Source organism: Mobula hypostoma, chromosome 7 (assembly GCF_963921235.1).
Source record: "Mobula hypostoma chromosome 7, sMobHyp1.1, whole genome shotgun sequence".
Taxonomy (NCBI): Eukaryota; Metazoa; Chordata; class Chondrichthyes; order Myliobatiformes; family Myliobatidae; genus Mobula; species Mobula hypostoma.
Window position 1 is genome coordinate 138929173 of NC_086103.1, and position 16218 is coordinate 138945390.

Sequence of the window (16218 nt, forward strand, 5' to 3'; positions counted from 1 at the left end):
ACTACTGGCAATTCAAAAACTTTGACCATTAATGAGTAAGAACACTCTGTGCTTCGAAAAATTTCCCTTCCTATTTCACTTTGAAAATTGCTGCAGATCTGAATTCTCAATTAACTTCATTGGTCTCACCTATAAATGGAATCTTCAATCAAAGATAAGAGTGCACTTTGAACATGTATAGATTACACAGACAAATCGTCAAATGTAATAAATTGATATGTTAATTCAACCACTCATCCGCAATAATTTCATAGATTTTGGAAAAAAAATAGGATTAATGGCTTCATCTTAATGATATCATTATTTTCTTAGCAGTTAAAATATACAAAAAAACTGTTTGTATAATGTAGTAGAAGATGAAAATCTTTAATTTTATTTTAATTGTTCAAAGGTTAATTTTAGTACTTAGATAGTGGAAAGTCTAAAAGTCAAAAGCATAACCAGAATTAGGAAAGTACCTTTGTTTTAATAGATCCCACCAACTCTCAAACCCTGACCTCTGCTGTCGAAGTGGAGGCAAAGAGTAACATACAAAAATCAGCATATTTTCCACAACCAGGAAAGAGTTTAAAGAGGCCTTTAATCCTAACATACATTTATGTTAATTTATCTGCTATAGAATGGAAATGAATTAAAAATGTAAGATATTTTGTTAGGTACTGTATATATTCCATTTTCAGTCATTCTTACTCGTAAATACAACATGAAGACCTATTATTTCTTAAAGTTATTCCTAACTGCTGGTGACACTCCACCACCACATTTAATGTTTATGTTTTGAAAGCTCTGTGAAGATGGTGGTGGCTTTTCATGTTGTAAATTGTTTGGAATCCCAAGACCTTATTCCAGCAATTAAAATGGTGTTGCTTATGAAAGTCATGAAGATATGTGGCTCAGACAAAAGCTCTCTGGCCATGAGATAAAGTGACATTACTGCTCCTCTCCTCAATGATAGGAATTGTTAATGTAAGTTTAGAACAGGGGCAGGCAACCTACGGCCCGCGAGCAAATATTGGGATACTATGCTTATCCAGCCCGCGATCTATTTTTTCTTATTCTGAGTGTTTCACGCAACCACACTGATGGACATGCTTGGCGTCTTGTTACACTGGCCCCAGGTTCTATTTTGTTCCAAACCAAACACTGGTATATACCAATGACAAGAAGGCAGACTACCTTATTAATATGCATTAGATACTCGCCATGCACGCGTAGGTTTTCAGATGAGATCGTTCAAATTTGTAAACAGAAACAGCATCACTGTGTTTTAACAAGGAATCCACGCTAAGTATCCAGATGTAGCCCCCTGGTAAACCTCAGGTTCACTCAGCTCGCTTCCGTCTAAAGGGAGCAGCCTTCAGCCCAGCCAAACTAGGTAACCAAGTTTGTGTAGATGCTGTATGATGTACCCCACCCCACCAAATAACAGTACACCATGTGCGATTTACAGGATACAATTTATAGATCTTACTGGAACTATGTAATTAATAGAGATACAATACAAAAGGAAAAGAAAAAGGCGCCAAACTTAACAGAGTTCAACCACTTCGTGCACAACCATTGGAACTCAATTAACGGGGTCCTCTTTCCTTGATTACGATCTCCTCTGACCTCCTCGACCCGCCGCCTGGGACCAACCACGGTGGTCGACCAGACGCTCCGCACGAGTCTGTCCTTGTCTCCTCTCCTCGCCGAAGACCCTGGGCCTTGGACTCCCGCTCAGGGTCCATTCCGTTGCCCAGCTTACAGCGTCGCGTCTCCTCTCTCTGTCCCCATCGCGCCTTCTGCCCCAAAGCCCGCAAAAGCAATAGCTTACACACACACAAGAAAGAATAACATCAATCCCAATTGGTTAGCAAATGAATACAATTCTCGTTATCAGTAATTATAACCCAAAACAAGCTGCTAGAGAGAGAACTAGTGTCTCAGCAGTTAACATCACAGAGAAGCCATTTTATTCACCTTAGCAGTAACATAAAAGAAGAAACCCCTTACACAGATATTTACATGTGCTACGATATTTGTTGAATAACTTGCGTTTCGAAATAAAACGGAAGAAAAAAATTCCAATGGCAATGAATGCAAAACACAGGAAGGTAGACACTGAGTGCTGAAATTTCCAAGACACTTGGACACTAGGATACTTCTACATCGAGCAAGATGGGAAACTAGTTTGTCTCACTTGCCTAGAAAATTTTGCTGTGAAGAAGGTGGTAAATATCTGGCGACATTACGAGACCCGCCATAGTGGAAATTTTAACAAGTTCACTGGGCAAGCAAGGAAAGATGAAGTTGAGCGATTGAAGGCTAGTTTCGGAAAACAAACGTCATTTTTTTGCCAAGAAAAGCAGTGAAACTGAAGGAAATACCAGTGCCAGCTACGAAGTCTGAAAACAACTTCAAGGAAAAAATCAGCTGATGCATGAGATGTATGGTCATATTGTGGCCTTTGAAAGAAAGCTGCAATTGTGGGAGTACCAGCTTCAAAAAGGAAATTGTGCACATTTTCCCACTTTTCAAAAATGTAAAGCACAAGATCCGGGCATTTTTGTGAATATGGTCCAAGAATTGAGAAAAGAGTTTTCATCTCGTTTTGCTGATTTTTGCTTGCATGCAAATGAGTTCAAGCTGCTTGCTACTCCATTTGATGTGGAAGTGGACACTGCATCAGAAATTTTTCAAATGGAATTGATTGAGATGCAGTGTGATGACATATTGAGATAGAAATTTCATTCTGAAGATGTGGCAGTGCTTGACTTCTATAGAAAATATATTCACCCAGGTGGGAAGTATTCTAACTTAGTGGACCATGCGAAAAAGATAGCATCATTGTTCGGCAGGCAGCACTTTTCTGTGTGAACAATTATTTTCAAAAACGAAGCACACCAAGAACCATTTGAAAACAAGATTGACTGATGCCCATCTGGGTAATATCTTGCTCTTGGCATCAACAAGTCTGACACCCAATATCGAGAAACTTTCAAGCAACAAACAGATCAAGTTTCAGATTGATCTATCGACTGTTTGCATTAGAATTTTTTTTTATTATACTTAAGTTACCACCATTCAATGCAATATATTCATACATCTTATGTTTAAAGATTCTTTGTGTCCTTTTAATAGATTCAAAAGATGCCTTGATTGAAATAAATTGCAACTAAACTGAGTTATTTGATTACTAATTGGCATCCTTGGTTAAACACAAATGATTTTCTAGCATGCGTTATTCATTAATTCGAGGCAAAACATAACTAGATGTATTTAAATGGATAATTCCCAAATTTAAAGTTTTTTTATGGCACTTATCTGGCCCACCGTCCGCTTATTAATATGCGATCCGGCCCACAGAGGCAAAAAGGTTGCCGACCCCTGGTTTAGAATATTGACGCAAAAGTTTTTCAAAATTTTATATACCATGTATGGCCAGTTGGAAGCTACAAGTTTGATGTCTGACAAAGGTGCCAATCAAGCAAACTGTTTAATTTGATTGTCAGGTGTGTGATGGAATCATCTCCACTTGCCTGCATGAATGTAATTCTGCCATTCAGTATAAAGAAAGCACAAACAAAATGCTGGAGGAAACCAACAGTATCAGGCAGTATCTGTGGAGGGAAATGGACAGTGGACCTTTCGTGTTGAGATCTTTCATCTGGACTGAAAGACTGAAAGGAGATAACCAATATGAAAATGTGAAAGTAAGGGGTGTGGTAAGAACTAGCAAGCAACAGGGGGACTCACATGAGGAGAGGTGAAAGCGGAACTGACAACAGAACTGATAAAAGTCTACTATCTTGTGGAACGAACTTTGAATTCTCCAATTTCAGGTGAACTGTTCCCCCTCTGTACTTTTTCTCTCTCCTCCTCATCTACCCAGTTCTTCCTAAAATCCATCACCTTCTTTCTTTCCCCTCCTCCATCTTCTCCATCTGCCCATCATCCACACACTCCCTCCACTGGTTCCCCTCATTCACTGTTCCCATCTCCCTTACTTGATTCCATGATCCACCTTCCTCCCCGTCAGATTCCATCATCTTCAGTCCTTAGTTGCCTCCAATTATCACCTCCCAGCTTCTCCAGATTTCAACATCCACATTCTCCTTTGTCTTACTTGATTAGACACTGTACACTTCCCTTAAAAATTCATGCTCTCTCACACAGAGCAGCACAGTGACAGTAAGTATCGTCTACAGTAGCAATTAGCCAAGTGTTGATTGCACATCCCAAGCATATGTTCCGTACAATGCTATTAAGCAATAGTAATACCATCTCCAATATTCTATTCTGATCATAAACTATGCATATTTGAAACCATAATGATGAAACCATGAAATGTATTCATCATTATGAGGGAAATGTCTTGGAACTCCTTGCCTAATCCCATTCTTGGAGTTCCTTCAGCATTAATTCAAGAAGCCAGATCGCTACTACCTTCACAAAGGCAAATAGAGAAGGAGAATAAATGCTGAATGGTCTGTCCTACCCATGTTCTGTAATATGAATAATTAAGTGTCGGGGTTGAGATTGTGAAGTTTAGAATCAGATCATTCTGAAGGAAGAAAATTGGTCATCAAAGCTTCAAAGATTCAAAGTACTTTTATTATCAAAGAATGTATAAATGATACAACCTTGAGATTTGTCTACTTACCAGCAGCCACAAAGCAAAATACCCAAAAGAACCCAATAAACAAAAATAAAGACCAACCCCCCCAATATGCAGAGAAAAAGAGAAAAAAACACAAATCATGCAAACAATAGAATGGAGCACAACAACAGCATTCTGAACCAAATTGAGTTCTTAGATCCAAATCCCCGGTGTTGGCCCAAAGCCTCGGTATTCAGTCTGTCATATTTGGAGGGCAAGTCACCGTTTCAGCTGAGCAATGTCATGTCATGGCTCTGCTGGCTGCTTTTGCTAATAATTGGGAAAAGCCTGACAGGATAACATTTGATCAGATTTGTCATTGTTATGATAGGGCTCTTTGCTGCACAATTTTCCACCATGTTGGGAAAGGAATTGTATAATGAGGGGATCCACTTCATCCTGATCAATGGGTTTTCAGATGAATTGGATGACATGTTTGATGAAGCCAGCTGCCTATTATCGTCAGGTAGAGTGAAACAAATTAGTTGGACTTAGGGCATAGAGATGGTGACCAACATTTATGTTTTTCTAGGATAACTGAATCATTTTGGCCTGTACCTTGCTGGGCTTCACCATGGATGGAAGCAAGGATGCTCACAGTGACTGAATTATCTACATTCATTCTCACTGGCTTTCAAAGCCTCTGGTAAAGGATCGTTGACGTGAAATATTAATTCTGCTTTCTATCTGCAGATGCTGCCTGATCAGCTGAGTATTTATATCTATTTATAGTCTGTGGTGTTAGGTAACAAGCATGTTGATAATACTGTATAGAACCTTCATGAGTTGTGTCCCCATTCTAACACATCTGATAGCTCCACTTATCAAGGAGTTCTCATCATGGATGACCTCACCTGGTCCCTCAAGATCAGCTCCCCGAACAGAAGGTAGAGCAGTGCCTCCACTTCCTAAGGAGATTGAGGCAAGCAAGGCTCCCCCCACTCCCCCACTCCCACCACCATCTTAACTGAATTTTACAGGAGCACCATTAAGAGCATCCTGACAAGCTGCACCTCCATCTGGTGTGGGAGCAGCCAAGCATCAGACCAGAAGTCCCAACAAAGAACTGCGAGAATGGCTGAAAGCATCATAGGGGTCTCCCTACTATCCATCAGGACATTTATCAGGAGCGCTGCGTATGCAGGACCCTGAGTATTATCAAGGATCCCACCCATCCATCCAGCATCCTCTTTGAATTTCTACAAAGAGACAGGAGACTCTGATGTATAAAGACAAGGACGGTCAGGATGGGAAACAGTTTCTTCCCTCAGGCCATTAGGCTTCTGCACTCCCTGCCACATCGCATCGAAGTGTCACCAGTTAATCTGTTCCGTACCTGACAATATTTAATTTATGCACTTTACTTTGTTTATTTATGTGTAATCCATCTGTAGATTTTATCCTTATTTTCCTAAGTTATTGTGTGTTGTGTGTACTACTGGGCTTTACACCCTGGTCTGGGGAAACACTGTCTCATTTGATGGTATACATGTATATAGTTAAATGGCAATAAACTTGACTTGACTTGACTTGCCCTTGGTTTGATGGTGACCAAGGGAGCAAGAGGTGTGCTGACAAGAGCTACAAACTGTGGCATTAGGTGATTCTAATAATGATGTATTGCTTCATGGAAAAAAGATATGTGTAACCAGATCTGATCTTCACCTATTCTCCTTTTCAAAGGGACTGCGGTACACAATATAACTGAGGATGTTTTCAGCCTAAAATTGAAACCGTTCCCTCATAAGCGCTTGGGAAAAGTTATTCCTAACAATGTCATAATGGACAAATATGTCTGCGACTGAAAGGTTGGCAAAGATTTGTAATATTGTAATTAACAATGAGAATGCAAATGAAAAGTGATTTTAAGTGAACAGAATACTTTTTAGGTTGAATAGCTAAAATTTAGCTGTTTTCATTTCTAACAATAATAGACACAGAACACTTCTGTTTTAAACTATAGAATACTTGGAATAGTTGGATCATGTTGCATTATTTTTCTGTCAATTGAGAACACGATATTGAGAAATTTAAGTTAAACTTTCACATACCTACCATGTCAAACATTCTCTTAGTTTGGCTTTCTCTATCACATTGGAGAAAAAGTTCTTGACTCTGTTGCTTCTCTCTGATATTTCCTCAGTGTTCTCCATTGCTCAAGTCAAAGGACACAGAAAACGAAAGAGGAAACTGTGAACTAAAGGCAAAAGAAACAAAATGAAAGGACAGCAAAGATAACCTGACTCATTCCTTATCACTTCAGTAAGGGAATCTGATTGAATGATTAACCCTCTTAACACAGAATGAAATAAGATAAAGCACTTGTTCACCTAAATGGCAAAGTTCTTGTGAGAGCTGTAAAGAGGAATGAGTAAGAATGCTAATTCGTAATGTGTATCAAAATAAAGGGCCATTGAAGCAATTAGTTTCAAAAATAAGCAAATTGTATTGTAGTGATATTCATTCCTGATTAAGTTTTTGAACAAAAGGTAAGAAAAAGAAATATATCCTGTAAAATGTAGTGTTTAGGAAACACTTTCAAGCAGACTTTATGACCTCTAAATCTACAATTGCAATTAATCTTCTGAATGATTTACTTACATAAGAATCACCCATTTTATCATTTACAGCAGATGTTATGGTAGTTTGTTAAATATAGTAGACAGCCTCATAATCTTATTCATAGATAAAACTAACTATGTGGTTTAAATATTTGCCAGAGAACACATGGCATGCTAAACCAATGTGATCATATGTAGCTGGAAGACACCTCTTAAAAACAATATATTCTGGACATAGATTAGAAGCTGGAACATAATATAACCTTCAAATCAATTGCAATTTCTGGAAAGTGTAACAAAAACAAGGGATTATAACTTGAATAAACAGAAGTTAGTATGTACATTGGATAAATACATGTTAGAAAAAGTTGTCATGCTAAACTGTAACAAAATTGTTATAATTAATAATATTAATGTCAGAAAGATAAACATTTTCAAAATCAACTAAGCCCTCAAAATCCTGATCCTTTGGAAGAAACAATAGGTGACATTTTTGAGGAATAAAAATTGACAGCAGAAAACCAATAAATGTATAGAAGATAGTACAAGGTACTTCAGTATCGGCAGACAAGAGAGAATCAAACTTAACCCAGGTCCTTGCCTAATACCAGCGCATAAGAGGCACAAGGGTCTGCAGATGCTGGAAATCCTGAGCAAAACACACAAAATGCTGGAAGAACTCCACAAGTCAGGTAGCACCTATGGAGAGAAATAAAACAAATCACAAGGTTATATATGGTGACATGTATGTACTCTGATAATATATTTTACTTTACTTTGAACTTCGTCAATATTTCAGGCCAAGACCCTTCATCCCAAAACCAGCCCATTAGAACCAAGTTCAATATCACTGGTGTATGTCGAGACATTTGTTGTTTTGTGGCGGTGGTATTTTGCAAAATATAATAATAGAAACTGTAAATTACAACAAGTATATATAAAAAAGAAAATTCAATTAAATAAGTAGTGCAAAGAGAGAGGGAAAATACCGAGGTTGTGTACATGGGTTCATTGTCCATTCAGAAATTTAATGGTGGAGGGGAAAAAGCTGTTGCTGAAATGTTGAGTGTGTGTCTTCAGGCTCCTGTACCTCCTCCTTGATGGTAGCAAAGAGAAGAGGACATCTCCTGGGTGATGAGGGCCCTTAATGATGGATGCCACCTTTTTGGAGCATCACCTGGGTGTTGTGGAGGCTAGTACCCTTGATGGAGCTGGCTGAATTTACAACTTTCCGCAGCTTTTTCCAGTCCTAGGCAGTGACCCTCCATACCAGATGGTGATACAACAGTTAGAATGCTCTCTATGGTACATCTGAGGAAATTTGCAAGGGTCTTTGGTGATATACTAATTCTCCTCAAACTCCTAATGAAATATAGCTGCTGTCATGCCTTCTTTGTAATTTCATCAATATGCTGGGCCCAGAATATATACTCAGAGATGTTGACACCCAGGAACTTGAATCTGTTCACCCTTTCCACTTCTGAGCCCTCAAATAAGACTAATGTGTTCCATTGACTTACCCCTCCTGGAGCCCACAATCAATTCCTTGGTCTTACTGATGTTGGGTGCAAGGTTGTTGTTGCAACACCACTCAACCAGCTGATCTATCTCACTCCTGTACACCTCCTCGTCACCTTCAGAAATTCTGCCAACAATAGTTGTGTCATTGGCAAATTTATAAATGCTATTTGAGCTATGTCTAGCCACACAGTCATAGGTGCAGAAAGAGTAGAACAGTGGGCTAAGCACACACCCTTGAGGTGTGCCAGTGTTGTTTGTCAGTGAAGAGGAGATGTTATTTTTGTTTCGCATAGACTGTGGTCTCCCGGTGAAGAAGTCAAGGATCCAGTTGCAGAGGGAGGTACAGAGCCCCAGATTTTGGAGTTTTTTGATTAGAACTGAAGGTATAATTTTGTTGAACGCTGAGCCATAGTCAATAAACAGCAGCCTGACAAGATTTTCTACTGCCCAGGTGATCCAGGGCTGATGGAGAGCCAGTGAGATTGCATCTGCTGTAGACATATTGTGGTGACAGGCAAATTGCAACAGGTCCAGATTCTTGCCTAGACAAGAGTTGATTCTAGCCAGGACCAACCTCTCAAATCACTTCATCACAATAGATGTGAGTGTCACTGGGCGCCAGTCATTGAAGTAGTTCACCCTTCTCTTCTTGGGCACTGGTATGATTGTTGTCCTTTTAAAGCAGGTGGGAACCTCTGACTGCAGCAGTGAGAGATTGAAGATGTCCTTGAACGCTCCCACCAGTTGATTAGCACAGGTTTTCAGTCTCCTACCATTAGGGCCTTATGCCTTGCAAGGGTTTACCATTCCTGGTAAGCTAATAGAATTGCTTATCAAGATCAAATTTGCATAAAATTCACCTTTGCAATACAATGCAATATTACTTCAGCATATGAGAGTGCCGCTTGGGTCCCCTCCTTGAAATCTGTATACATGAAACAGTTAGACACTCTCCAGTCAATATAATATCACATCATTAGTTAAATATTGTGGGAATTTCCTCTTTAAAAATTCTTTTTTTTTCAGATCTAATTAAACTAGATCTTCCCAGTTAATCTTACTTCTCTTCATAAAACACTTCTCAGTTACAGTTTTTAGTCAACAAGAATATCTAGATTCTTATTCATCCATTGCCAATTCAAAGCCAAAAGCTGCTGGGAAACTCACCATCCCAAACATTGCTGGGAACATAATGGCACTTACATCATTAGTGCTGCATTTAAATAAGGACCCAATCATTTGTGGCAAGGAAGGGATTTGCCATGAGTTGCAATCTGCCAGACGTTACTGCCGCTCCATCATAGTATTATAGTAATTAGGAGCTCAACATTAAACTTGTAAGAGCATCAAAATATGCTGGATTTGCATCCTAAAACTAAACAAATGTCATCACAATACAAATGGACCCAGTATTTTCAGATTGTAAGGACCATCATGAAGTGATTTTTGCTTTCAAGATGTTATTTAATGGTGGAGCTTAGAGTAGGAGCACTGAAACAGTCTTTTGTTCTAAAATTTCAAAGCGTTTAAATTAATATTCCTTTCTGTCTGTTTGCTCTCCTTCTATTCTTTCTTTCCATCTTACTTTTCTCTTTTACTGTCTGCATCGGTCGAAGAGAGCCCCATTGCTGTTCACTAAGACAGTAAATGCCGCATTCACGCTTCCAGCAATTAGTAGCGTCAAAACCTTTTCAAGCTGACAGGTGAAAGAAACAAATACAAAGAGCAGGGCAGATTGCTGCAAACTCTGGGCATTCTTTGCAGGCCTGGCTACATAACTTCAGTCATATTAGTATAATGTTACCTTGATTTCCTAAGAAAGGGAGTTTCAATCTGAAACTAAAGGAAAACTCAGCAGCATAAAATATGTGCCTGAGATAGACTTATTACCCAGCCCTAAGGTACAGTTACCAAAGCCTTTTAGTTCACCAGCAGTTCAAATGTTCTACATTGTAAGATTGGACTGCTTTGGAATGTATTCATAATGACAAGTTTTTGTTACTCTATTGAAAACAGCTTTCTCTTAAACTCTGTTTTGCTTTACAGATTACTGCTTCCTGGTTGGAATGATTTCTAATGTTGTGGTTCAGAAGGTGGTTGGTAGGCATGTAAACATCCTTTCAAAGAATGCAGGCCATTGCGGAATAAGGTTCAGTGGCTATTAAACACCCTTCTTTATTCTCTAGGCAAGATTGTGTGGGCAATTTGCTGACAGTGGCACAGGGAACAGCTGGCCAGTACACTGTGCATGTCAGAATTATAAACTTACAGGGTGTAGCTGTACAACACGGAAATACAAACTGTGCAAGAGGTAGGATAATTAGTCAGCTCAGCCTGGCTTCATGTAAAGGTCTGGGAGGGGTTTCACAATTGACTGAGCTAACAATCTAGATGCTCTTAGTATCTGATACCTCAACTTTATGTAAGCAATTGCTGGTATGACTTCATTCAACCGGATGATGTCAGCATCCTTCATTATTTAAGTTTTCATGTCATTTTAATTTCACTGTCTATTTAAATTAACAGTTCATAAATAATAGTTTATTATTTAATTTTACATATTTAAAAATATTTATCTTTTTAAATACATTTCAACTGTAAATCACACCTTTGAAAGCAAGAGCAACCAAGTTTACTTCTGGAATAGTTGGCCAATGTGGTGTTGAGGCTATTGGGAGACGCGCAGCTTCAATAGATGAGTACAGTAATAAGGCCGGCACGCGGGGCAAGAGCAGATGGTGGACTGGCCTGAGTACAACTTGATCCATTAAAATGATTTGCAAGTCAAGTATCTTCTATGTGGTGCATTTCACACAAATGCAGGTGTAATCATCAATTAGGTGAGAATTAGTCATCGCCTCTGTGCTCAGGGGTCAAATTAAATGGTGATCTGGTGTTCAATTCAGCACCAGAAGCAGACATATTCATAGAAATGTCAGCCATCTGTCAACATGATCCAGCCCACATGTAAAGATAATCTTTGACTCTCACGTAACTCAATCAGTGGAAGCTGTACCACAACAAATTAAGACATATTGGTTCAAACAGTTTAACTAATAGCTGAAGCTTTGCAACAGTGGTATGTTGGGATCGAGTTCTGAAGCATCAGAGTACTCAAGCTAACAATTATAATTTATTCTATGTCCAGTTTGTAATCAATACCATGTTGTTGGGGGAAGGCATGGAAGAGGACATTCAGAAGCTTGGAACTGGCCATGCATTCAGTTTTCGTTCCTTCATTTTCCAGGAACAGGTTTTAAGAAGGAATATTTCAGTGCTCTCCCAGAGTGCCTGCCATTTTTCAACTATGATAAGTTTTGGCTCAAAATGCAGCTGTTCGTATCCAAATTCGACATAGCCATGTTTAATTATCTTCCGTTTTGTTATAGTCTGACATTGATTTCCTATCTGGCCATTCCTTGAATTTAATATTTTCTTCCTGAAGCTCCAATTTCTTCATGACACTATTCCACCCCATCTCTGTAAACTGCTCTAGCCATACAAACTTCAAAAATGGTTGTACTGCTCAAATTCTGACATATGCCTCATTCTTGATTGCCATTACACAAGCATTATTGGATGTGTCTTACATAAACTGGGGCTCAAAGTAGGGAATTCCCTTTGTAAGCCTCCCATGCTCTCTACCCATCTATCTTTTATTGAATAGCTTGAGAAAATAATCTTTTTGGCTGTATTTAAAAGTATTTTTTCTTGTAAAGCACCTTAGAGCTTCATACTATTAGATTGTAAGTTATTCTATTATCATCGCTGAAAATGAGAAACTTCAATGCAATAGTAATGATCTGACCTCCAGAGAAAGCAGGATCTCCCAGTGGCCACACATTTTAATTCCACGTCCCATTCCCATTCTGACATGTCTATCCACGGCCTCCTCTACTGTAAAGATGAAGCCACACTCAGGCTGGAGGAACAACACCTTATATTCCGTCTGGGTAGCCTCCAACCTGATGGCATAAACATTGACTTCTCAAACTTCCGCTAATGCCCCACCTCCCCCTCATATCCCATCCGTTATTTATTTATATACACACATTCTTTTTCTCTCTCTCCTTTTTCTCCCTCTGTCCCTCTCACTATACCCCTTGCCCATCCTCTGGGTTTCCCCCCCTCCCCTTTTCTTTCTCCCTGGGCCTCCTGTCCCATGATCCTCTCATATCCCTTTTGCAAATCACCTGTCCAGCTCTTGGCTCCATCCCTCCCTCTCCTGTCTTCTCCTATCATTTCGGATCTCCCCCTCTCCCTCCCACTTTCAAATCTTTTACTAGCTCTTCTTTCAGTTAGTCCTGACGAAGGGTCTCGGCCCGAAACGTCAACTGTATCTCCTCTTAGAGATGCTGCCTGGCCTGCTGCGTTCACCAGCAACTTTTATGTGTGTTGCTTGAATTTCCAGCATCTGCAGATTTCCTCGTGTTTGCATTTTTTAATTTCAATGGAACCACAAGTATGTTGGATAAAATGCTTCCTAGCAACACCCAAGTTGAATCCCGAGAAATGCTGAGACAAAATATACAAAAGAAAATATTGGTAATGAAAGACTACACAAAGACATCAGAGCTAGATCTTTGCTGAAATTTTTCTTAGTGAAAAATAAAATTACCATATTTGACCTGTGACATCTAATGTACAAATGTTTGTAAAAAAGAAATGAATCACAGTGTAGTATATAGTGACATATATCTACTTTAATAATAATTTACTTTGAACTTTGCTACTAATACCTTCATCAGTTACTAATGATTTTTAATTAGAAGAAGGAGAAGGGCAGTATTTTAAATAATATCAGGAAGCTGGAAATGGAAATTAAGTTCTGTAATTGTGCCTCTAGATACAATCACTTTAATGTCAATTGTAAAAGAAATAAATATGCATGCCAATAACATTGTTCTAGGAGGCATGACTGAGTGAAAGGTAAATTCTGGGTCAGTATGGTGTTATATTTGGTGTCTAGTTATGATAAGTCAGGAGATAAAATTCCAGATACTCAATGGTGCTGTAAAATGACTAACAGAGGAACTCTCAGAGACAGTCGGACAAGAGCCACTGTTTTCCCATCCCTGTGAAGATAAAGAATCAAGAGCAGAGTATCAGAGTGAAAGACAGGTCAAGGTGTCAATAATATATGATTACCCATAGGATCTTGTGGTGCTTGGGAAGTTGAGTGTGAGTCCAGAAACCTTCCTAGAAAAATGATTGTAGTAAAAGTTTAGGATATGTTGGAATTTTCTCCTCTTCGTACTATGAAGTATTACATACTACACTTAACTAAGGAGTTATGTCATAAGATCTCTATTTCTCTGAGACCAACTCTACAGAATCAGTGTGTTTGCTTCTTCCTGTATGTTCATGATGTTGGTGATGCTAAATGGCTTTCCAGAATTTAATTTCCCAGACTTTGTCTCAATCTTTCTATGATGTTTTCCCCATTCTTCAGAAGGATTGTCCTGCATAAAATCTGTGATGACTTCCATCCTCCCTGACATCTTCCATTGACTCAAGCAGTCAACTTGAACTTCCTTGTATCAGCCATTGGTATTTATTTCTAGCACAGTAGACTTTACAACAACTCCAGGGATCTACCTTTGGTAGCTGCATTGGCCTAGGGTTAGAAGCACTGTCACCTCCCTGGAACTATCTTTGAGATCTGCTCTCTACCTCCTCTTCTTGTCATGTACCATTCCGTCCAAATTAAGTTGCAGAAAACTCAGCCTCCTGCTAAGATGATGATCCAATGTGTGAGCAAATGTCCTGCATGTGGCAGAGGGCAATATGTCCCAATGTGTTCACCGAGCACATAGGTCTATTGTCCAATAATTTTCCTTAACGTTTCCTGCATCACTGGGATTCTCTGGATGTTGTAATGAGATGAAGACAGCAAACAGTGTTGAAAGCCAATAAAGTCATTGTTGAGTTCTGTTCATTTGGACAATATAAGTGTTTAGTAGGCATACACATGTTCCCTGTTATGCACGGAAACATCAGGGGAGAAAGAGGGGATTGTGGGATTAAAAAGATGGCAACCCTCAGGAATTGAACTGAGACGTTGAAAGTAAAGTTGTTTAAACAAATGAAAAATGTGTCTTTGCTATTTGTGCTTAACAATGATAGCAGAGGATGGTTTCCAATTATCGAATCCCGCCAGCACTTGATGAGAGCAAGCCTTACGAAAGCTGGAAAAATGAAACTGGAATATGGACCCGTGTTATGGAACTAGAGAAGATGAAGCAAGCCCTGACTGTTACTTTGTTGCTTTCGGGAACAGCGAGAGCGATTGCGATGGGAATTTCAGTGGAAGACTTGAACAAAGATAACAGTATGAATATGCTAATAAATACACTTTGAAGGAAGAAAAGGATCAGATTTATGAGGCATATTCAGACTTTGACAAAACTTATAAGACAATTCTAAAAATATGGGTGATTATATTATTGATTTTGAACAAAAGTGCAGACACATGCGTAAATACAAAATGGGATTTCTTGACACTATATTACTTTTAAATTGTTAGATACGGCATGTCTGGACATAAAGGACAGACAGCTAGTGTTAAAAGCATGTACAGAACTTACACCTGCATCTATGAAATCAGCACCGAAGAGGATTTCCGGAGAAAAGGTTGCGAAGACAACAGTCGGAATTAGTTTGAGTCAGGAAACAGTATACTTCACTGAATAGAAACAAGAGTACAGTATAGCAAGCATAGACTCCAGAGGCACCAGACAAGGGTACCATCACCCGGCACAAATCCAATAAACAAGTACGGTATGTGTAGTATGTCAAAGTATTTACCACTGGACAAGAAACTGTCCACACAGAACCCAACGAGTAAGGCTAACTGAAGAAAATAACAAATCTGAAGAAGTAAAAGAGTACCGTATCACCCTGTTTGCGAAGGAATCACTTACTGATGCAGAGATTTTGATGATAGAATCTCGAGAATCTGCTGTTATTGAAACAGTATGTACATGCACAGTGTGGAGAAAAATGGCATGAAAGCTATGTGAGTGTACTGAACCAGAATGAAGTGCAGAAACTGGTGAATACAGATAAACCTAGTAACAAAGCATTCAAATTTGGAGATGGAAAGATTGTACATTCCACCAAAAGAGTGAAAATTCCCGTTTCAATGTGGTACCAGTGAAAACTCTATTACTCTTGAGTAAATCTTCCCTAAAGAAAGCAGGAGCAGTACTGGATATGGAGAATGACCAAGCAACGACGTTTGAACAGCCAGTGTCTCTTGAGCTCACCAGTTCTGGACTTCAATGTGTAAACATTCTAGATAAAGACATTACTGAGAACCAATGTGAGAATGAAGTACTACTGTCACACAAAACATGACCATAGATGAGAAATGCAAGGTGTTGCTCAAACTTCACAAGCAGTTTGGACACACTTCAATTGATAGACTTCAGAAACTGCTCAGGAGTTCAGAAAACAAAGATGCAGATTATTTTTCCATTCTAAAGCAGATAA

The 16218-nt window shown here is 39.0% G+C and overlaps 1 protein-coding gene across 9 annotated transcripts in view; it reads right to left on the reverse strand.

Annotated features, from left to right (window-relative positions):
* The window catches only part of LOC134349579 (solute carrier family 35 member F2-like), a 108370-nt gene that overhangs the window by 44823 nt on the left and 47329 nt on the right, over positions 1-16218 (reverse strand). For 2 of the 9 annotated variants that reach the window (XM_063054114.1, XM_063054115.1), the window contains 2 exons: positions 7793-7902; positions 6698-6839 (listed from right to left, as the gene is read on the reverse strand). In XM_063054114.1, the coding sequence (XP_062910184.1) occupies positions 6698-6795 (98 nt within the window). In that variant the 5' untranslated portion in view covers positions 6796-6839; positions 7793-7902. Of the gene's footprint in view, positions 1-1533; positions 1812-6693; positions 6840-7792; positions 7903-12532; positions 12625-16218 lie in introns of those variants that run through there. The other 7 variants (XM_063054120.1, XM_063054116.1, XM_063054122.1 and 4 more) reach the window with 7 other exon arrangements.